Source organism: Marmota marmota, unplaced genomic scaffold (assembly GCF_001458135.2).
Source record: "Marmota marmota marmota unplaced genomic scaffold, marMar, whole genome shotgun sequence".
Taxonomy (NCBI): Eukaryota; Metazoa; Chordata; class Mammalia; order Rodentia; family Sciuridae; genus Marmota; species Marmota marmota.
Genome location: NW_026000283.1, coordinates 11943155 through 11966907, shown reverse-complemented (window position 1 = coordinate 11966907; position 23753 = coordinate 11943155). Strand labels below are relative to the sequence as shown.

The 23753-nt window shown below is 35.0% G+C and overlaps 1 protein-coding gene across 10 annotated transcripts in view; it reads right to left on the bottom strand.

Annotated features, from left to right (window-relative positions):
* Positions 1–10177: 10177 nt before the first annotated feature.
* Positions 10178–23753, bottom strand: part of Klhl13 (kelch like family member 13) — a 173901-nt gene continuing 160325 nt past the window's right edge. For all 10 annotated transcript variants that reach the window (XM_048797125.1, XM_048797121.1, XM_048797123.1 and 7 more), the window contains 3 exons: positions 21293–22088; positions 13810–13923; positions 10178–11721 (listed from right to left, as the gene is read on the bottom strand). In XM_048797125.1, the coding sequence (XP_048653082.1) occupies positions 11234–11721; positions 13810–13923; positions 21293–22088 (1398 nt within the window). In that variant the 3' untranslated portion in view covers positions 10178–11233. The remainder of the gene's footprint in view (positions 11722–13809; positions 13924–21292; positions 22089–23753) is intronic.

Here is a 23753-nt window from a genome sequence, read left to right as displayed (position 1 = left end):
TTTCACAGAAGTGAATTATCTGGTGCATCTCTTGAACACTGTGTTCCCTTGGCCTATCTTGGGGATTTCCTCTGATTAAAGTCTCCTATTTAAGATCATGGTCCACAGGAGTCTATGCTGTGCTTCAATAATGTATAATAAATCTGTCTTTACCCTTCTTTGGGCATAGGTATAGGCTTTGAGTTCTTCTCTTACAAAAACTTAACCATACATCAGAGGTTGTAACAAGTCTCTCCCCATATTTTGCTCTTGATTCTCTACTTGGTACAGACAGGTTCACAGTTCAAACCAAATGTGCAGAGCCTCCTCTTCTCTGACTTTTCTGCACCCTGCACTGTGCTCATATACTTGAGGAACTCATCCAGGATCAAGTGGTAAGAGAAAATTTCATGAGATTTTCTCGCACCTGCTACCCTGATCTGACAGGCTGAAATCAGAATGAGAATAGGAGGTCCCTTATGGATACAGGCAAAAGTAGTCTGTTCTTGTCCTCTGATTTCAAGATCTCATGCCCCATGAAATCTTTTATACTCACTGAACCTGTGGAGACTCTACCAGTTTCCTTGGAAACATTTTGCCTCCTAAATCAAAGAGGTAAGTCTTTCAGTATGGCAGAGTCTCATAATGCTTTACCACAATTTTCCCTCTTTTGGAATCCAATCGTAGACAATATTTACTAGCTTTATTGAAAGGAGTGTGGGAAATTATGTGTACCATATCGAGATCTAATCCACAAATTCTCTGACTTGCTATTCAATCATCCCCTCTTCCCCTGTTCTTGCTTACTAAAATGGACATGATCATGGCTGTTTGGGAAGCCATAGATGGAAGAGTTGGTTCTTGAATGTCTTTCTGGAGGAGAGCTACCCTCAGACCTTGACCATTGTGCAGATAATAAGTTAACTTTTTTTAGCTATTATCATTTTTGTTATTTTTGAGCCATTATCATTTTGGCAGTGTTTTACTCAGCTTTTTTGCTGCTATGACCAAAAGACCTGACAAGAACAATTTATTATATTGTTAATTTTTAAATTTATTTTTAAAAAATAAATGACAGCAAATGCATTACAATTCTTTTTACACATATAGAACATGGTTTTTCATATCTCTGGTTGAATATAAAGTATGTTCACACCAATTCGTGTCTTCATACATATACTTTGGATAATGATGTCCATCACATTCCACCATCCTTGCTAACCCCCTGTCCCCTCCCTTCCCCTTCCACCCCTCTGCCCTATCTAGAGTTTGTCCCATGCTCCCCCTCTGAACCACACTATAAGTCAGCCTCCTTATATCAGAGAAAACTTTTAGCATTTTTTTTTTTTTGCGGGGGGAGGGACTGGCTAAATGCACTTAGCATTATCTTCTCCAACACCATCCATTTACCTGCAAATGCCATGATTTTGTTCTCTTTTATTGCTGAGTAAAATGCCATTGCACATATATGCCACATTTTTTTTATCCATTCATCCACTGAAGGGAATCTAGGTTGGCTCCACAGCTTAGCTATTGTGAATTGTGCTGCTATAAACATTGATGTGGCTATGTCCCTGTAGTATGCTGTTTTTAAGTCCTTTGACTATAGACTGAGGAAAGGTATAGCTGGGTCAAATGGTGGTCTCCATACTGCTTTCCATATTGGCTGCACCACTTTGCAGTCCCACCAACAGTATATGAGTGTGCCTTTTCCCCCACATCCTCGCCAACACTTATTATTGTTTGTCTTCATAATAGCTGCCATTCTGACTGGAGTGAGATGATATCTTAGAGTGGTTTTGATTTGCATTTCTCTAATTACTAGTGATGATGAACATTTTTTCATATATTTGTTGATTGATTGAATATCCTCTCTGAGAAGTGTCTGTTCAGGTCCTTGGCCCATTTATTGATTGGGTTATTTGTTTTTTTGGTGCTTAGCTTTTTGAGTTCTTTATATACCCTAGAGATTAGTGCTCAATTTGATGTGTGATGGGTAAAAATTTGCTCCCAAGATGTAGGGTCCCTATTCACTTCACAGATTGTTTCTTTTGCTAAGAAGAAACTTTTTAGTTTGACTCCATCCCATTTATTGATTCTTGGTTTTAATTCTTGCTCTATAGGATTCTTACTAAGGAAATTGGGGCCTAATCCCACATGATGCAGCTTAGGGCCTACTTTTTCTTCTATTAGACGCAGAGTCTCTGGTTTAATTCCCAGGTCCTTAATCCCCTTTGAGTTTTTTGCATGGTGAGAGATAGGGGTTTAATTTCAAATGACCATACTACCAAAAGCACTATACGGATTTAATGCAATTCCAATCAAAATCCCAATGGTATTCCTCATAGAAATAGAAAAAGCAATCATGAAATTCATCTGGAAAAAATAAGAGACCCAGAGTAGCTAAAGCAATCCTTAGCAGGAAGAATAAAGCAGGTGGCATCACTATACAGACCTTAAACTATACTACAGAGCTATAGTAACAAAAACAACATGGTATTGGCACCAAAACAGACTGGTAGACCAATGATACTGGATAGAGGACACAGAGACTAACCCCCAAAATTACAATTATCTTATTTTAGACAAAGGTACCAAAAACATGCATTGGAGAAAAGATAGCCTCTTCAACAAATGGTGCTGGGAAAAGTGGAAATCCATAGCTGACAAGAACAATTTAAAGTTGATTTGGGGTTCATGGCTTCCAAGGTCTCAGTCTATAGATGGATGACTCCATTCCTCATGGCCCAAGGGAAGGCAGGTCATCATGGCAGAAAAGTGCCATGGAGGAAAGCATCTCAGAACATGGTTCTAGTAAGCAGAGAGAGTTAGAGCTCCCCACACCAGGGAAAAATATAAACCCCAAAGGCACACCCTTAATGATCCACCTCCTCCCTACCTGCACACAGTCACCACCCAGTGAATCCCTATCAAGGGACTAATGCACTGATTAGGTTAAGACTCTTGTAACCAATCATTTCACCTCTAAACTTTCTTGTATTGTTTCACACATTAGCTTTTGGGGAACACTTCATAGCTAACCCATAACAAGTAGTTACAGTAGTTTAGCCTACCATAAAAAAAATAGAAACTTTGTTTTGTTCAATTTTTGCACCCATAGCTATCCTAGGTTGCTTCTAAGGATTCTAGCACTATTTCTAAGAGTTCTGAAAACAAAATCACTTTCCTGAATCTCTGATGAAAAGTTTTGATGGAAAATTTTTCAGTGATGGTGACCATTAGTCCTTTTGAGACCCTGGGCAAGGAAAAGCCCTTCCTCTGCCATAGGGCCAGGGTGCTCTGAGACTTAGCTGCAACATCCTACATAGATAGCACCTACCTTACGTTTTAAAAATAATTATATTGTATTTATTAGATCAGAGATAAATATTAGCAGCAGAATTTGTGATTAAAAACAAACTAGAATTAACATTGTGGCACTTACCTTTCTTACTGTCTTACTGGCAAATATTCTAAAATTATACTTTTGGGCCACAGATACTTAGTGGGCATTTAAATGTGTACTGAGCAAGGAATTATGAATTTTGTTAAGCAGAATATGATATTGGTTTTAAGAAGGAAAACTGGTTTAGTTTTAACTATACACCCTGAAGTATTTAGGGAAGAAATGCCATAATGTTCATTATTCACTTCAAAATATTTTACCAAAATATTAGATTAGGCAAATATGAAAAATGTTATAATTGTTATGTATGTAAACAATGGGTATGAAGGTTTTATTATACTATTCCCTTACCTGACAGTATATTTGAAAGTTTTAATATTAAAAATGAAACATAAAATAAAGTCTTTATTCCTTACAAATAGCTCTCAGTTGTGGGCTTCCTTGTAGAAGTGAGTTTAAAATAAAAATAAAATGCTCCGGCTCCATCTCTGGTCATTTTGTCACATTAAAACATATTTTGTTGGGCTGGGGTTGTAGCTCAGTGGCAGAGCACTTGCCTAGCCTGTGTGAAGTACTGGGTTCGATTCTCAGCACCATATAAAAATAAAAATATAAAATAAAGGCATTCTGTCCATCTACAACTACAAAAAAATTTTTAAAAAACACATTTTGTTAATATTGTAACAAAGTATGTATGTAGTGTTTGTTCATGTGTATACCTATATGTGTAAGTATTGTTTTTGTGAAGATTTTCTTGATTATATACATGTGTGTGGATATGCTTATATGCATGTGTAAGTATAGATATATATGCATGAGTGTATATATGTATATATAAACATTCATGCATTTATATAATCAAAAGAAGAATCATAAGATGCTTAAAATTATGATGTATATTATACTCCATTTTAGTCAATTCTTATATAATATATTGTTTATAATCCACTAAAATTGACTTTATAAATAAGACCAGCTATTCTCAAATTTTTGGTCTCAGGACTCATTTACACTCAACATATTTCAAAATCACCAATGAGACTTTGTTCATGTGGGTTATATTTATTGATATTTACTGCCTCAAATGAAATTTGAGAATATTCTAAAACACAAAATTGCACAAACTCATATTTCATTACTTGACTGACCCATAAAATCACTGTGCATCCTTTAGCCTCTGGAAAATTCCACTATACTCTCTGAGGGCATGAAAAGTCAGTATTATGATGAAAGTATTTTTGAACTCATGAACCCCCTGAAAGGGTATCTGGACCACAGTATGAGAACCTCTGCACTAGAAAGTTATGACCCAGACTTTGAAAAACACTCATGTAGAAAAAGTCCAAGGTGATTATGAACAAACTGAACCATGTAAATCCAATTAGTCATTTTTTGTTCTTTGTTTCTCTTTTGTTATTCCTGAGTGAGAAGGGTATTGTGGTTGATTCCACAACCTTAATTTCATATAAGATAATTAGTCTAAGCCAATTTATGCATGTTACTCCCCTAGCAACTGGTTTAGGGGCAGTCAGATGTCCTAAGTTGACTTCCTCAGAGTGAAAATAAGTACTTAAATTCCATGGTTGGGTGAGAGGTTTTCTCTTTCTCTCTCTAGGTGTGAACTAGGGATGTTACTGACAGAATGGAATGTGGAGACAGAAAAAAAGCCTAGCTGTTTGATGACAGTGAGGTAATTATATCATGCCTGGAGCACCCTTTACCTCCAAGAGGGCTTTGCAGTTTCATGAGAAAACACATTTCTTTTTTTAAAATAATAATAATAATTATTATTATTATTTAATATTTATTTTTTTAAGTTTTAGGTGGACAGAATATCTTTATTTTACATTTAGGTGGTGCTAAGGATCAAACCCAGTGCCTCATGCATGTTAGGCGAGCACTCTACCACTGAGCCACAACCCCAGCCCCACATTTCTTTTTTGTTAGAGTTGGTGTTTTCTATTCCTTGTAGTAAAACACATATTGATACATGGATACTTTAGGGAAGCTTTGTAAAATATTATCTTATCTCTGCTAGGTTATAATGTATTTTTTAATTTAGTTATAGATGTACACAATACCTTTATTTTATTTATTTATTTTTATGTGGTGCTGAGGATCGAATCCAGTGCCTCACACTTGCTAGGCAAGTGCTCTACCACTGAACCACTACCCCAGCCCCTAAGTTATAACGTATTTTAAAGGACAAGTTGTAGGTGACCCTACTTGGCACAGAACCAGTAAGTTGGTATTTAGAGTAATTAATGAGAAATTTGCAGGATGAAGTTGTATCACAAGGGATAGAAACCAGGATTTAAAAGATTGGGCTGTACTCCCTATATGTAATCTTTTATTTCCAATTGTGTGGCCATAGAAGTATATTAAGGCAGGCCTTTGTTTCTTTATAGCCTTCCACTCATTCACTTTATACCCATTCTTATGACTGCTTAAATGTTGCCTGTTCACACCCTTCATAACCTCAAACACACTATATTGTATGTACCTATTGCCCAATTAGATTAAGCTAGATTAAGTTCAGGAGGGCTGGGATTGTTGTATTAATCTTTGCAGCCCTAGGACGTTTCATTGACTGATATAAAAAAGGATTAAAATAAATATTGTTTTAAAGAGTCAATTAATGGTAATAAAACATACTCTTATAAGACAAGAACCAGAAAACTACAGCCTGTATACCAAATCTGGCCTGTGACCTATTCATGGGCTATGAATGGATGTCACATTTTTAAGTGGTTGGAAAAAAAATCAATCATTTTAGAAGAGAGACTCTTAGGAAAGGGAATGACAGGTGTGAAACACGGTGGCAGGGAATAAGGGTGGATACAATCAAAGCACAATATATACCTGTATGGAAATGACACACTGAAACCCATTAATTTGTAATATTAATATGTATTCCTAATTATAATAAGTCAAATGAATAGTTTGTAATACATGAAAATTACATGACTTTTAAATTTCAGTGTCTTTAAAGTTTTATTGGAAAACATTCATACTCATTTGTAAAGTATATGTGTCTGCTTTTCCACTACAACAGCAGAGCTGAGTAGTTGTAATAGAGAACATATGGCCACAGGTATTAAAATACTTATTAGTTCTATACAGAAAACATTTGTCAAGGCTTATTGTAATAATTCCCCCTTTTTTTCTTTCAATGGAAATATAGCCTTTGGTCTCACATTTTTTCATTTACTCTTTATCTTAGTCACATTGTCAAATAACAAATGCAAGATAAAGAAGTATTTGACATTTCATAATATATAATTAGTGGAGATAATAAGGAAGCCTAAATTTAAATAGAGATGAAATATCTGCTCACTATAAGATCTGAATTGTATGACTTAGGTTCACTGATGAGATGTTTTGCCTAGCATCACTATTGCTTAATTATTCAGACTTCATATTTAACCACATTTATGTTTAATATTTTTAAACTGAAAAGACCCAACACATTTCCTAATAAACTTCACTTAATATGGGTTAGAAAATCTTACCCTAAAAATTACATTGATGTATTCTGTGTCAGAAAATGATATTGATATATCAGAAATAATTTATATAGTGTATACAAAATCATACTGAATTTTTACACTACCAGGGAAACTCCACATCATGTACAACCACAAGAATGAGATCCTATGCTGGGCATGCTGGCACATGCCTGTAATCCCAGCAGTTTGGGAGGCTGAGACAGGAGGATGGCAAGTTCAAAGCCATCCTCAGCAAAAGCAAGGCTCTAAGAAATTCAGTGAGACCCTGTCTGTAAATAAAATACAAAATAGGACTGCAGATGTGGCTCAGTGGTTGAGTGCTGTGAGTTCAATCCCTGGTACCCCCACAAAAAAGAATGGGATCCTAACTAGAATAAGCTACACTTATGTATGTATAATATGTCAAAATACATTCTACTCACATGTATATCTAGAAATAACAAATAAAAAAATCATACTGAATTTAAGTAATATTTGTATAAAAACCAATATATCTATATTTAGCAATAGTTTTATGATACAAGGGGAGATGGGTGACCAGAAAGTACTTCTGATATATGAATATACAATTTTCTTTTCTACACTTTGCATTTTTATAATTTCCAGAAGTTTTCAAACACTGTTATTTGATCAATTTAAAACAAAAATGTCTTAACCTTTGAGAACTTGCATTGAATTTACTGCCTGCCCAGAAAGTTACTTGATGAACAAAGGACTAGACCTGAGGGTGAGTGGCTTAAAAAATGAAAAATACAAGGGAAGGCACAGTAGCCAATAATAAAATTAGAGCCAGGGCCAACTTTCTGCTGCTGTTACTGTTCTTGGAAGGAAAACACACAGACTCTTCAAATGGAAAAAAAGTATCGCATGATGGAACCAATTAAATAAAATACTATACTTAATTGCCCTTTGGAATATTCTATGATGGGCAAATATTATGGAATAATTTTAGAAACCTCCAAAGAAATTTTATGTACTAATAAACATATATAGTTTTGAAGACCCTAAAGTAATATTATGAAGGAAAACATTTCAAGTCAACTTCACTTTTTAGGGCAAATGCTGATGATCAGGTGTGTTGGTCAGCTTTTCATTGCTGTGCCCAAAATACCTGACAAAAACAATTGAGATGAGGGAAAGTTTACTTTGGCTCACAGTTTCAGAGGTTCAGCCGATGGTCAGCCAAATCTGTTGCTCTGGGTCAGAGGTGAGGAAGAACATCATGGCAGAAGAATATCACAGAGGAAAGCTGCTCTCAGCTCACAGGAGCCAGGAAGCAGAGAGAGAATGGGGGACAAAATACATAATCTCCAAGGGCACGCCCCCAATCACCTACTTCCTCTAGCCATGCCCCACCTGTATATAGTTACTGCTTACTTAGTCCATTCAAATTAGTATGGACAGCTCTCAGTCTGACCATTTCACCTCTGAACATTCCAGCATTAACATAGGCACTTTGCCGTGGCTCACATACAAATCACAACATCAGGTGAATTTTCTAAAAATTATAGAAAAAGCCAAATAAATTCTTTAACTTTCACACCCTAGCTACCTTGACCAAAAAGGAAAATTAAGAAGCTTTTGGGATTTCATGGATTCTATAATTCCTTTTTCAAGTAGACCAAGAACTTAAGAAGGGCAAATGTAAGAAATGCGTATAAAGCCAACCAATGACTGGCAGGTATTCTTTCATAAAGAAAAATAGTTAATTCACCATGAAGGAAAATGTTTAGTGATTTCCCAGCTGTTAGAATTGTTTAATAATAACTCTTATAGTAAAGTGTGAAATTGTTTCTAAATAACATATGCAGAATGCAGAAAGGGTAGGTTGTCAAGCAGAACTGTGTAGATTTGTATTATTTCTTGTGGCAGACTGCTAGCAGATTACCAATCCCATTTCCTTTCATTTCTGGGCACACAGCCGATATTTTCCAGTTCCCTTTGTATGTATGTATATATATATATAGCCACAGAACTGTTGGCCAGTGGGATGTGGGTAGAAGTGATTTATGCCTCTTTCTGACTGACCATTACATCCCTCACACCTTCACTACTACTCAATCGTTCTTCTGCTAAGTGAACGGAGAGGACTCTGCAAACATAGATGGGAAGACCACAGGATAGAAAGAACCTTTGCTGCTTTGAATAGAGCCACCTGATCAGGAGTACCTACATTAGGCTGTTTTGGGATCATTAGTCTGTCCTGTGCAGTCTCCATTTTTAGGCAGGTGTTAGCTATGTGTAAATGGCTATATCCACTCTGACTTTAAGCAGACAACTGAAATCACTGAACCAGCTGATCACACTTAAGAGAAGTCTTGTCCAAGGGGATCTTTCAAATTTATACCAGGTTCTCCCAACATTGAAAAGTACCACTGATGGGAAAATGGTTTCCTTAATCATGTTTAACTCAAGTGGAGGTGTTGTTATCTGGGTTGCTAATTGTCCACTAGTGAAGCAATATGATGGCTCTCTAGTTGTTTTGCAATGTCCCTAAATTTTTGTTTCAGATTACATCTGATAATTTGCACATAAAGTAGGAGATATCACAATATGTTCCTACATAATTATCAAATAATCTTCTACAAAAACATTTTTTCCTTTAGTATCCTAGGTCAAGAAAAAATCTCCAAGGTCATTTTACACAGTCTCTTCTCAGGAGGCAAGAGGGATCTTCTTTTTTAAAAACTTATTTTGATTTTTTTTAGTTGTTGATGAACCTTTGTTTTATTTATTTAAATGTGGTGCTGAGAATCGAACCCAGTGCCTCACACATGCTAGGCGAGCACTCTGCCACTGAGCCACAACCCCAGTCCACAAGATAAGATCTTCTTGAGCACCAGGGAAACTGACCTCAGAAACAAGTGATTTTAAGCTGGGCATGGGGGTATGCTCCTCTAATCCCAGCTACTTGAGCTGAGACAAAAGGATTATTTGAGCCCAGGAGTTTGAGACCAGCTGGGCAACACAACAAGAGCCCATCTTAAATAGAAAAAAGAAAGAAATGTAACATTTCTTATAAGGTAGCTATGCCTGGCAGTTCTGTGGAGATGAAGAGTCAGTTAACATATTCCACAAACTAAATCCTTGAAGACAACCAGCAATAATTATCACCAATGAGGTTAAACATGGTCAAGCACTTTCTTCCTTGAATAAAATTTATAAATATTCACTCATCCAAACTGCTTAATGTTCTACATTCTGATTACTTGAGTCTTGCCAAAAAAAGACACTTAATAAAAGAAAGTCAACTCAGGCAATAATAGGATGCCTCAGACCAAAATGACATTAAATGTTTTTATTGAACAGAAAAAAGATAAAACATGGAAGTTGAATTCTTTGAGCAAAAGCAGCTCTCCAGGTGAAGCTGCTATACTTTGTGCTAAATAACCTTATGAATTGAGAGTATACAGAATACACAGAATATGTAAGTTACCTCAACAGCAAAGGAGAAGGAGGAGAATACAATTTTTAAGATAAAATTGGGTCAAGTGACAACTTTAGTTGCTCAAAATTTCTAGCCCTTATCCACCTATGGTTCTACACGTGTATTCAGTATGTGCACACTGAATTCCCATTTTAATGGAAGCTGCTTTTAAAAGATTTTTTAAAATTTCATATTTATTTGATGTGACACTCAATGTTTAGAAATCCATATCCAAGTATGTGTGTATGCATTTGCGCACACTTTAAAAACCCCAAACCTTTTTTTATAAGTAGAGGGGTCATGCTTTTTTAAAGTTAACATTGGTGAATTTCAGTTATTTCTCCTGTGTGTCTAAGAAACTTTATATGTTCTCAATGCACCCACACAGTCAGGTGGGTTGACAGATACATCAAAAATACTTCATGAAAAGAGGGAGGTAGCTCATGCGAGTTGGCAACCTTTTGTGTATTGTTTCCTGCTAGAGCAGGCTGCCTCCCTTTGACATCTTACAGTCAAAGATGAAAGGAAAACTTTTTACTTTGAAGCCTAGTAAGCACAGTTGTACATTTACTATAATCCACCTTCAAATTGGCTTATAATGTAAGATGACAAATACCTTACACCCAGTACACAGCATTAAAAAGTACTGAAGAAACAGTTCATAGACAATACTTTTTTTCATATGTTAAACAGCTTCTATGGGATACATTTCCAGGATGGTTTTGTTACCACTTTATAAACATTCTAGGCCAAACGAACAGCACAAATAACATCAATGTTGTCTTTTTTCCAATATCAGTATCAATTACTGGAGGCTAATCCTAACAGATATACTACTTAAGGGGAGAAAAAGAAGAGAATCATGACACATTGCAAAGATAGGACTACAGCATCTTAGTTGTAGGGATGATCTTAAGGTGCAGAAAGAGGGGACTCTCTAGAAGGTGATGGTGTGGTTTCTTCAGGTGGAAAAACTGTGAGTGTACAAGCTCGAATACCACCAAGGGATTCTGGGAGATCAAAAACTTTATGCCATTCATCTTTGTCTGGATCATATTTCTGCACTATCTCTACCATACAACGATTATTCCAAGAATACCCACCAACTACATAGATTTTGTTTTCAAAGACAGCAACCCCAACATCACTCTGCCCTCTTAACATGGCAGCAATTGGGGTCCACTGGTCAAGGATAGGTGAATAGTATTCACAGCTTAGGACATCATCATAATCACTGGTTCCTCTGAAATGATTGCCGCCAATGACATAGAGCCTTTCTCCCACTGTACACATGCAATGCAGACCTCGGACAGTGGTCATTGGTGCCTTCTGGATCCATTTGTCAGTATCAGGGTCAAAGCACATGAGCTCCTTTTGGAAAGTGTCATGAGTAATTCCTCCTAAAGAATGAGAATAATAGACATGAGGTAAAGAGATCATAAAAATGGAAAAGTAAAGGCTAGTATAGATAATCAACTTTTAGCTATGTTTTGTGGCATAGTATAGTTTATCAATAGTGTTTTTATAAATATTTGCTCTCTATAAATATTCTTTAGGTTAAAAATAAAGAAAATACGACTTTCATCTTCTTATAGAATGAAAAAAAAGCTTATATTGCTGCAATGACTTTGTTAAATTAGGGACCCATCATACATAAGAGGCTTTATCAAGTAAAATATATATTTTGGCGACTATTACAGTTGGGTTTGCAGTAAATGCAAACTACGTTCACTCCTTACTGCTTTTTAGTGGGCACCCTCTGGTGCTGAACACTGGGCTATAAGAGCACTTTAAATTCCAGGTGCCCATTTCCTCTCTTGCAAAATAAGAATATCCACCACAGTTTTCTCATTAGGATTGGGACTATGAAATGAGATATTTATAAAAATGCTTTTAAAAACTTGGAAGTCTTATGCAAATAATGTACAAGCTTATAAGAATATACAGAATTGTTTGTTTTTGTGGAGTTTTTAGTAGACGGAATGAGTAATGCCATCTGCTATTGGAAAATATATTTAAAAAGTTAAAGAACTGGAATGCTGAATCTATGTAGAAATTTATTTCTGCAGCATTTTGCTGCTCATCTATTAAGTCCATATCATCTAAAAAGTATATATTCTTATATCACACATAAATCAGTCTGTACAATGAATATGAACATATCAGACTGTATCTTTTTTCAGACAAAGCTAATCTTTAACCATATCATTCAAAACTATACTATCAAGTAGCCAAATGGCAATCATTATTTGCTGTTGCTTTATAGTATTATTCTATGCTTTAAAGAATTCCCAGAAAGCAAAATAGTATTCATTGGTTTGAAAATCAGCTTGCTTCCTTTCCTACCCTTGATTTGGAAGGTCATTTCTGCAATATTTCCCAGTTATGCTAAAGCACCACTAAAACAATTCAGGTGTCATTTTTCCCCCCAGGGGATTTGGAGCTCTCATTATAATGGAATAGCAGCAACACACATAAAATAGGTAGATGGTATAAATCATTGACTAGTGGAGCATATGATTTCCTGGATGGCTCTTTCAATATAAGACATCCTATAGTTGCTCATGAATTTAACACCAGAAACCTGCCAATCACACACTACAGTCCTTTCTCTGATCCTTCTTGATTACAGATTTCATAAGGCAGTGTTCAGACCACAAACAATCCCTTAATTCCTTTGTTCTCAAATAATGCAATTGCTGGATTAGCACTGCCAGGCCTTCCAATAAGGTAAAAAAAATGTCATAGGCAGACTGTATGAGTGCCAAATGATAAGAACCTGCCTAACAAAATTATATGTCAATATCAGTGGTGATCATTACATTAAGCAAGGTTTTTTTTCCCTAAATGCTATAGAAGGATGATTTGAACATCAACAATTTGAGAGTGAGTTATTATTGGAACACTGAATAAAGAGTAGCCATTTCAAATTTTTAATAGAAAATATCTCTGCATGTGCCTGAAATACAGATACTTAGCACAGAATTATTCCTGTAATGATACCATAGGAGAACTGCATTACAATGCCAAGGAAAAAAGAAATGTATTTACTAAAGATTGCACCAAAATACTGAACATTATGCATTATTATGCATGTTTAATGCATAGTAGAGTTTATGTTATATAATTATATATTTCCTCACATAGTTCAGCTAAATTTTAAATAAAATGAATTAGTTGCTGCTATATGTGAATAGTGTTTATTATAATACAGGGTATGGGAACTGGAAAATAAACTGGAGAATCTGAATGCTTTCCAATTTCTTCTAAGCTACACATTTATAACAAGATTGGTTTGCTGCTAGTCTTACAAACTTATAGAATGCCTAAAGCATGTTTACGCAAATGTACATACAATAATACCTTCTTAAGCCAACATTAATTTATATTTTGATTATCCATTTTCTGAATTATTACTATCAGTATATACAAAGAAGATCACATAGTTAAAAGTACACATATATTGTGTTCACATGATATTTTTTTACCTGAAATATACATCACTCCTCCATACACAGTTCCAGCATGTCCATAGTGAGGCTCACTCATTTTGGCAACATAGGTCCATTCATTTGTTCTTGGATTATAACATTCTACTGTAGCTATTTTAAAAATTCAAAGAAAATAACATGACTTTCAATCTCAAATTTAGCAATTTTTTTTCTTTAGGCATAAAAATAATTATATATACATATCTGAGACACATATATGTGAGATCCATGGGGGCTCTTATAACAATTATTGAGATTATATTAATATGAACCATTAATAAAGTATTACATTAGACTAGATTATATAAGAGTCTAATACATTTCTGTCATTGCAGAAATAACTAAGATTTCTTTTCCTTGGGAATCTGGTTACATCTTTACAATTTGACATTTCTTGAATTTCTTTGCTATAAAAATATGAGAAGAAAACATGAAAAATATCACAAGTGAGGAAGAACACCTCAATCATGGGTCCCCCTATTGACATACCATATAGAAACAAATATAAATATATATATGAGGCAAAGTTATAAACTTAGAGTGAAAGTACATGTACTGTCTGGTTTACGTCCTAAAGCCTATTGTTTTATTTCATACTCAGACTACAAAACACAATGACAATAATTTTTCCACATGTCATAGCAATCAGTACCTCTCTTAACCTGAAGATGATTGGTGGTATAAAATGAAGTTAAGACCTTAATTAAAGGTACTTCTTATCAGCAATAAATTTATCATCTTTAAATAAATCATTTTGGAGGAGTGACCTCAACTTTCTTAAATATCTTTCAATCAGTCTGTTATAACCTCAAGATCAGAACAATGACATTCCAGGCAGATGAAAAACGTAATCATTTTTTAAAACGCAGAAAGAAATAGGGCTGCTATGGGGTCTGTGGTCAAAAGCATAAGTCTAGATTGACTCTAAATGTTCCATTATTTATTGTGGACACTGCCAAATGTTAATACTATTTCTTGTCTTCCTCAACCCTGTTTTTTTTTTTCTTGATAATAGAACCATAACACTACTCATGGAATCACTGCATCAAGTCCCCAAAGTAAATATAATTTTGAAGGTTCCCCTAAAGCTTTGGTCAGCCAGATGATACATTTCTACAGGGTAACACGTAAACAGAAGCATACTGAACATGGCTATTTGATCAAGTCACTGGAATAAGGTCTAGCTACTTAAAGCCAAATGCAATCCTAACAGAGAATCAACCTTTGAATAAGATTCTCTACTTACTAAGTACAGGTAAAAGGGAGGAAAAGACACACACACGCAAACACACACACACAAATTATTTTTCTGTTGCATCCACTAATTTCATTTCTTCATCAAATTAATTTAATGCAAATTAATTTTTCTCCTACAATCAAACCTATATTTTACCACTTTTCATATGCCTTTACTGCTTTTCTGCTTACTATAGGTTTAAATTTTCAGTCTTATTTCAAAGAGTTTTACTATTTTCATCTCATCTTAATCTGCTCTCTTGCTGGTTTTGTTCATTATTTCAGGCCTGGATCCTTACCAACACTATTTCTTCTAAATCCTTCTATCAAATAGCAGGATCCTATAAATCTTTCCTCAAAATAAAGGCTACTTTCACAATTAATAACCAGTTAAACTGCCAGAAGCTCCATTTTTTTTTTTTACTATTTCCAGGCACTGAATGTCTTTTTAGGTTTTATTTTATTTTTAATTGACATATAATAATTGTACATATTTATGGGGCACAATGTGATGTTTTGATATATGAATACATTTAGATGTGTGTATATTATTATTATGTAATGATCAAATCAGGGTAATTAACATATCTGTCACCTCAAACATTTATTATTTCTTTGTAGTAAGATGTCTTTTTAAATATTCATTTCCATTTGCCTTTAGCATGACTTTCGCATAACTAATAAGCAAATCCTACTGAATGAACATTATTATCTCTTCTCTCTCTCTCTCTCTCTCTCTCTCTCTCCATTTTAACAGGGGACCTAGCATATTGATTGGTGTGTGGCATTAGCAAAGTAATTAATGGTAGAATTTTCTATGATAAAGCAATCTAATTACACATAACAGAAAAAAAAATTAAAAGACTTCCAGAGATCGTTTTCTCCATCTATTTGAAGTCAAAGACAGGTTTGACTACAGTTGTAAGTTTTTCTTAATGCACAACTCTGCCTTGAACTTTGAAATTTCTAAATCATAACTGTCCTTTCCCATGTCTAATTCAAATGGTCTTGGGATGAATTCCATTAGGCTCCTCTTTTTCTTTCTATAGTGGAATTAGAAAAAAAAATGGGGGTGGGGGGTACTGGGGATTGAACTCAGGGGCACTCGACCACCAAGCCACATCCCCAGGCCTATTTTGTGTATATTTAGAGACAGGGTCTCACTGAGTTGCTTAGTGCCTCACTTTTGCTGAGGCTGGCTTTGAACTCAAGAACCTGTCTCAGCTTCCGGAGCCACTGGGATTATAGGCATGCGCCACCATGCCCAGTAGAGTTAGAAATAGTTAATCACTCTTAATTGTTGTTAATATTTTCTGATGTAAAAAGACAATGATATTTTTCTGTCACTGAATTATATTTTTTTCCTAATAAGGTTCATAAGAATCCATCTAGAAGACTTTCTCACACAGAAGCCTCTAAGTGCAGGATGGATATTAACCACCAATAACACAATAACTATAAAATAGTTCATCATCCCTAAACTTTTCTTCTTCCATTTAATAATCTGTCTTCTTCAGCTTTTCTAGTCCTTCAGTCTTTTTGTTAGCCTTTAGATTTTCTCTATACAAAATTGCTGTTATTAGTAAAATCAATAATACTTAGTTGAAAAAGAAATGCATCTAATTAAAAGAAGAAAACATGCTCCTGTTTCTATCTTCCATAATTACAAAACAATCAGATACCGATTGATGCCAATAACTTTTATGGGAAGAGCAGGTAAGGGATGATACAGAGCAATGATTTGGAGCCCCAAAGCGATGGCTCTATCATAACCTATGAGAGTTGGGAATGATAAGGGGGCAACTAGAAATTTCTAGAGCATGGGTCAACAAACTTCAGCCTGTGGGCCAAATTTTTGTATGGCCCACAAGATAACACTATAAATGCTTTTACATTTTTAAAGTATTGAATAAGAATTGAAAGACTATTTGCAACATACAAAAAATATATGAAATTCAAATTTCATTGGTCATAAATCATGCTACTTTGAACCTAGCCTCACCCATTTGCACTATAATAGCAGAATTGAGTGGCAGATTTTGACTCACAAAAACAAAAATAAACACTTCTTGGACCTTTACAGAAGTTTAATGACCACTAATCTAGATATTTGATTTCAGGAGTCTAGGGACCTGGTGTGTGAGTGAGAGAACCTCACCATTTTAAGAATTACACTCAGTTTGGTTATTTCATATTTATCAGGGATCCTTATTTTCTCAGATGATTCCACTGGGGTCCCGAATTGGACCCAAAAGATGATGTGAAACTTACTTGTTCTTTAAGATTTGACCTGAATAAAATAATTTGTACTCTAAAGGCTCCCATTGAGCACGGATGGTCTTTAAAATCCTAGGGTGCTGCTTAGTGTTCAGGAAAAGCCCAGATCCATTAAAGAATATGGAGACATTTTGCACATTTTAGTAATTTTATTGTACATTTATTTGAGAAATCAAACATGTTTTCTATAAGTTATTTTATTACTTGAAAGCTTGACTTATTAATATTTAACTGAATGAAAGATATCACAGCTGTCATATTCTTCTTCAATATAAAAAAACCTCAATGGAAGATCAATTTCTCACATGACATAATTTTGAAAGATGCTAGAAATAACTGAATCCTTTTTCACTTAAGTGACAGCTCCTGTAAGTTTCCCCTAGTTTCCAATTGTAACTAATGTCAGGGAAAGCAATATTTCCAAAGGATTGTATTTCAGCAATAAGCCAGGCCTGCAGACATACTGCTAGTCTTTCTTTGACGTACTATGGACTTAGCTTTTCTTTAGGTCCATACAATCCATAAAAATGATTTTAATAAGCCAAATATATTACAATGATCAAAAATATTTTACAAATTTTCCAGTTTTCTTTTTATAAATACACAAAGAAAATGGTTATTTGTACATGGAAAATAAACGATGTACTGGTACTAATAAACTTGCTAAACTCTTAAATGACTTCTGTATCAGTCCCTTTTCTTGCTACCCATTTCCACCCCTTCTCCATTGACACAGGCATATGAATATGCCAATGTATTCAGTTGTAAGATAGAAATGCTCCTTTATTATACAAATAATTAATAAGATGTTAGTGGGTGTGGAGGGTGGATGCATTAAAAAAAAACAGTGGCTGGGGAGGCTGAGGCAGAAGGATCAGAAGTTCAAAGCCAACATTCACAAAAACAAAACGCTAAGCAACTCAGTGAGACTCTTGTCTCTAATAAAAAAACAATAGGGCTGTGGATGTGGTTCAGTGGTCAAATGCCCCTGAATCCAATCTCTGGTACTCAGAAAAAATAACAACAACAACAACAAAAAATCCAACAACCTATGGAGCAGAAGAAAAGTTTAAAAACTCAGTCTCTGGCTTGAGAATTCTGAAATATAAACAAGAGTTTCTTTAGAACCAAAATCTACTATTCTGTAAAAACATTGGGATCAGGAAAACTGAAAAGGGCAACTGAACATTTTTTTCTTATTTATAAAAAGAGATTATTTTCAATGGGTAGATTCCAGAAGAACTTGTTGATATTATTTACTATGAACAGAGGTAATCAGGAAAAATTACATCACATTTGGTTACCTTGATAATACAGAATATGAAAAAAAAATGGGTCCCACTTAAATATAATATAGGAGAAAGTCAAAGGGAGTATAGGAGGTGGCCTGGGGAGCAGGGAATGTTCTTATTTAAGTAATGATGTTTTAAGTAATGATGTTTTTTGAGGGGTGGGAGCTGAACCGGGGATTGAACTCAGGGTACTCAACCACTGAGCCACATCCCCAGCCCTATTTTATATTTTATTTAGAGACAGGGTCTCACTGAGTAGCTTAGCACCTTGCTTTCCCTGAGGCTGGCTTTGAACTCATGATCCTCCTGCCTCAGCCTCCCAAGCCACTGGGATTACAGGTATGTGCCATTGCCCTGGGCTTAAGTAATGATTCTTTTTTACCTGAAGGCTTTCTTGGAATTCTGACCTTCAATTTGAGTATACTTAAAAGTTAATCATGTAATTTTTAAAACAACTCCTAACATATTTTAACTTAAAATATTTAGTATTTTAAGAGTGTATTTGCTGGATATGCTGGTTTTAAGGGAGGCAACCATTTTCTATAAATGTTTAGTTACTTAGATTACATATCATTTCAAATTGGATAAATTATCAAAAAAGATTAATTGGAGAGTAATTTCTTGGCATGGAGAGTTGGTATCTACATTACAATCAGATTGCAGTTTTGAAAATACAGTTTAGGAAACAAAATAAACATGAACCTATATCATCTAGAGGGGGATTTTTTTTAAAGAAAGTCATCCTTAGGGTCAGTTTGGGAGATTTTATTTTTCAAGCCTAAATATAGTCAAATAGTTAATATTGATTTAGGAATAGCTCACAAAGGCATGATTTACTTGTTTCTTTTCACTCAGAAGACTATTTTCATCAGAGGTAGAGAGCTGGTATCTAAAAGTTGTGATCAAAGAAGACTGTGCATATGCCACCTGCACAGTGGGGTAGTTTCTTTCCTATTCCTAGCTGGGTACAATGCGAGAGAAACACAAAGAGTACAGGGATGGGTCAGAAAAAGGGGGATGCTAACTTTTTAGCTTCATGTAAAGACTCTCTTTGGCCTGAAGATAATAAATCCCAGAAGTGTAAAGCTCCTAATTAATATTAGAAAGAATATATTGAAAACTTAGTTATTGCATATTAACATTGGTGATAACATTAAAAAACAAGCACGGATTTGAGGAGGAAAAAGAAGCTATTTCATTTGAGAATAGAAGTTTCAAAATAACCACTGACTGCCTGAGTTAATGACCTATAATTTATGAAATCTTAAAGAATTTCATATACTAATTGTATTTCTAAGAAACCACAAAACTGCATCTCCTGGATATTTTCACATACCATAAATTTACATAGTAAAATAACATGAAAATAATATGTATGGGTTGACTGAGGGGACCTGAAATGACAATTCTACACTGAAGTCACTAATGCCTCAAATGCTTTTAAAAGTCTGATTAATAAAGTATGTTGGGAAACATATGTACTTGGTGATCATGCCACCTAGTCCAAAAATCTAGAAAGTTTGGTCTTAGGAAAAAAATATGGTAACAACAAGGGGGAAAACTGGGTGATAAAGATGAGTAACATTAAGAGCATGACACTAACAAGGAGGAGTTTTAAAAACAGGAAAGTATAGGAGCTGAGAGTAGTACTTTTCCCCAATACATAACATAGTCTCACCTCCATTCAACTACCTTTCATTTCTTAGAATACTGGGAAGAAAAGATTCTGAGAAGTACTCTGAATTTATCCAGAGCCAATGCCAACATATACAATATGTTGACCTTCCCCAGTATTATGGAGCCTGGAATATTGGCCAACTACAAGGACTCTACAACAGAAAGTCAAAGAAGGCAGGTAAAAAATAATAATAATCACAGATGTATGTCACAATATAAAATGAAGTCTTCCTGCCTTTCTTTCTAGACAAGATATATTATCCCATTTGGTCTAAAATAAAAAAATATATATACCTTTTAAGTTAAATTTATTTAGCCAAATTATTTTTATGTTCAAGTTTACTTATCAATAGTCTTAGACAGCAAATACCATTGAATAGCTTACTAGGTCAGTTTACAATGAAGGAAAACTGATATTTCAACAAGAAAATAATTTTTAAAACTAAAAGTCACAGATCATAATACCATAAATAAACTTTAGATAATATTGAACTTCATACATTAATCTATAAAGAGCATTATCTTGCTATATAGCCTCTAATAGAGGACAAACTATGGAACGAGACAAACAACAAAAGTCAGTTCTCTGTAAAGAAGGATTTTAACCTATTCAGTAAAATATCCTAGTGGGCTTTTAAAACTAGGAAATGAGGAAACACCCCAAACTTCTGCTCAAGATTCTATTAGAATTTAAACTAATTGAATGCACTTCATAGTTGAATTTTCAAGATGAAAACTGTACATCCTACACAAATAAAATGTTCTGCAACATATTCATGTATTAAGAAGATAAAATTTGCACTCTGGCCAACTATATCTGTCCAGACAAGCTATACAGATGGTCTCTAATATTTTTAAAGAAAAAAATGTTTTAAAATGAAACCCTAGCTACATTTTGTCTATACTTGTCCTGAACTGTTTATTTTATGATTCAAAATGGATTTCTGGGTAAAAAAAGAAATTGGTCTCTATGCATAAAAGTAAATGTGTATACTTACGTAGTTCCCCAGCTGCATTTCGCCCACCGACCGCATACAGATATCCTTTGAGGGCACTTAGGTGGAAGAAGGTGCGCTTTTCATTTAAAGATGCAACTTGCATCCATTTATTGTATCGAGGATCAAATCTGAACACTGTATCGACTGCTGTTTTTCCTTTTGTGTCATAATTACTCTGTCCACCAACGACATAGAGGAAATTTCCAATGACAGCAATGCCATGCTGGTACCTTGGGGCATCCATGGGGGCTAGGGACTTCCACTCATGGGCCTTCTCATCATACATGCGCAGTTCCTTACTGACAACCAGCTGCTGTCTCAGCACACCTCCTAGGGTAACCAAATGAGTGGTGTCAGACCGAATGGCAGTCCTGTCTGACTGCATAACTGGCTGCATGTATGGCATCATTTGGTAATTGCTGGCTTCCAAAAGCAAATTCACGCAAGTATTGTCAGTTCTCATGAAATCCACTGTTTGCACGTAATTAATGAGCTCCTGTGGTGTCATCAGTGGAAATCGTATGTTCTTCATTAATTTTGCAGCAAAGTCCATCCGAGGCTCTTCCAGGCGAAGCCAGCGACAGGTAGCCTTAAAGAGCTCAAGTTCAGTGCAATGCTTAAGGCTATTACTGGAAAGCACAAAGGCAAGACGCTCGAAAGGGAGTTTCAAGAACTCTCCGGTGCTCAGCAATGCAGGAAAATTCTTTAAGACAAAACTGTTAACGTATTTATCCACTTCGGTCAGATTGTAGGTGTTGGCAATCCGCCCAACTTCGACACAATTGTCTAACGTGACCTATTAAACCAATAAAAACAATTCAAACACAGCTACTTTCTTGACAGTCATCTCAAACAAATACCTGTTCTAGAATAAGAGTGAGTTATGCTTCTTACTGTTCATACAGATTCAAATAAAATTTTTATCCAAATGCATTATTCATATAAAAAGAATACGCAAATGACCTTTACCTAATTCAGTAGAAAGGTGATTAAGAGACAATGATCAGTGAGTAGATTACAAGTTAATCTAAGAAACAATGAGAAAACTTGACTGTGGCCAAAATAGTTCCCTTTCCTCAAAAAGTACCACACCCCACACAGAAAAAAAAAAAGCACTAATAAAATCTTTGCTAGATGGAAATTTGGAAAAATTGAGAGTTATTAATTATGGTTCATGTCTATTCACTTCTCAGTCATAATTCTTAAAAGTACCACACAGCTAGCAGATCCACATACAGGAAAATTCCAATTCCTCAATATCCCTTTCATGTCAATAGGCATTTCTATCATTCATATTGGTTTCTTGAGGGCAGGAAGGATGTATCTATATCATTCATGCAGATTGGTTTGGGGTATATATTGCTTGTATCTGGGCAATGTATCTTTCCTTAGGCACTCTCTTACTCTCAGCATATTCTAGCTCTGTTTGGAGTTAAAATGAGCCCATAATGATGTCCCCAGCATACACTAAAACACACTATAAAGCAAAAGATCTGGCAAAAGAAAGAAGTTTAGAAGGATCCTTCCTCAGCAGGATCTCTTTTCAATGTCTAATCACTGTCAAAAGGAAAATTATATCAGCAAATATAATGCAAGAAAAAATTCACATAAGCAAACCCACTATACAAATGTCAGTACATGTGTATGCAAGCACAGAGACAGGTCATAGACAAAGGACTCAAATGTGTACATGTGTATGTAGTTTTAATTTTTTCGGGGTGTATGTTCAATAAGTCACACAAAATTCATCAGTGCATTGTTAACTTATTGTTAGCAAATGTTTTAGATGGTTGAAACCAACTAATCCTTCTACTGACATTTCATTTAAAAGTTGAAATGAAGCTAAAAGTAAAATAACAGTCTGCATAAAATAACAGTCCAGTTAGGATGTTACAGCACTCAAACCTTTGAAATTAACTGGGTGTGGTGCTGCACACCTGTAATCCCAGTGGCTTGGAAGGTTGAGGCAGGAGGATCACAAGTTCAAAGCCAGCCTCAGCAAAAGCAAGGTGCTAAGCAACTCAGTGAGACCCTGTCTCTAAATAAAATACAAAATAGTGCTAGGGATGTGGCTCAGTGGTTGTGTGCCCCTGAGTTCAATCCCTGGTACCCCCCCTCAAAAAAAAAAAAAGCTCTGAAATTAACACAAATGGCTATTTTCCTAGATTTATTACTCAGAAAGTATTTGTACTCTTCTAAGCAACTGATTTGCTTTACAAACTTCTTCAAAATATCTGATTGCTTATTCTGCTGTACCATATATATAAAACTGCCTACAACATTACTGTAGCACACAAGAACTAGGAAAATAAGAAATTATGGGCCTCTAAAAATGCATTGCTTAACACTGTATCTATACTTTGGATTTCTAATATGAACAATAAAAGTTCATGTTCATTCACTTAAGACTTGTGGATTCATGTCTGATAAAATTTTAAGTTGTAGAAGTAGAATTAGAGAT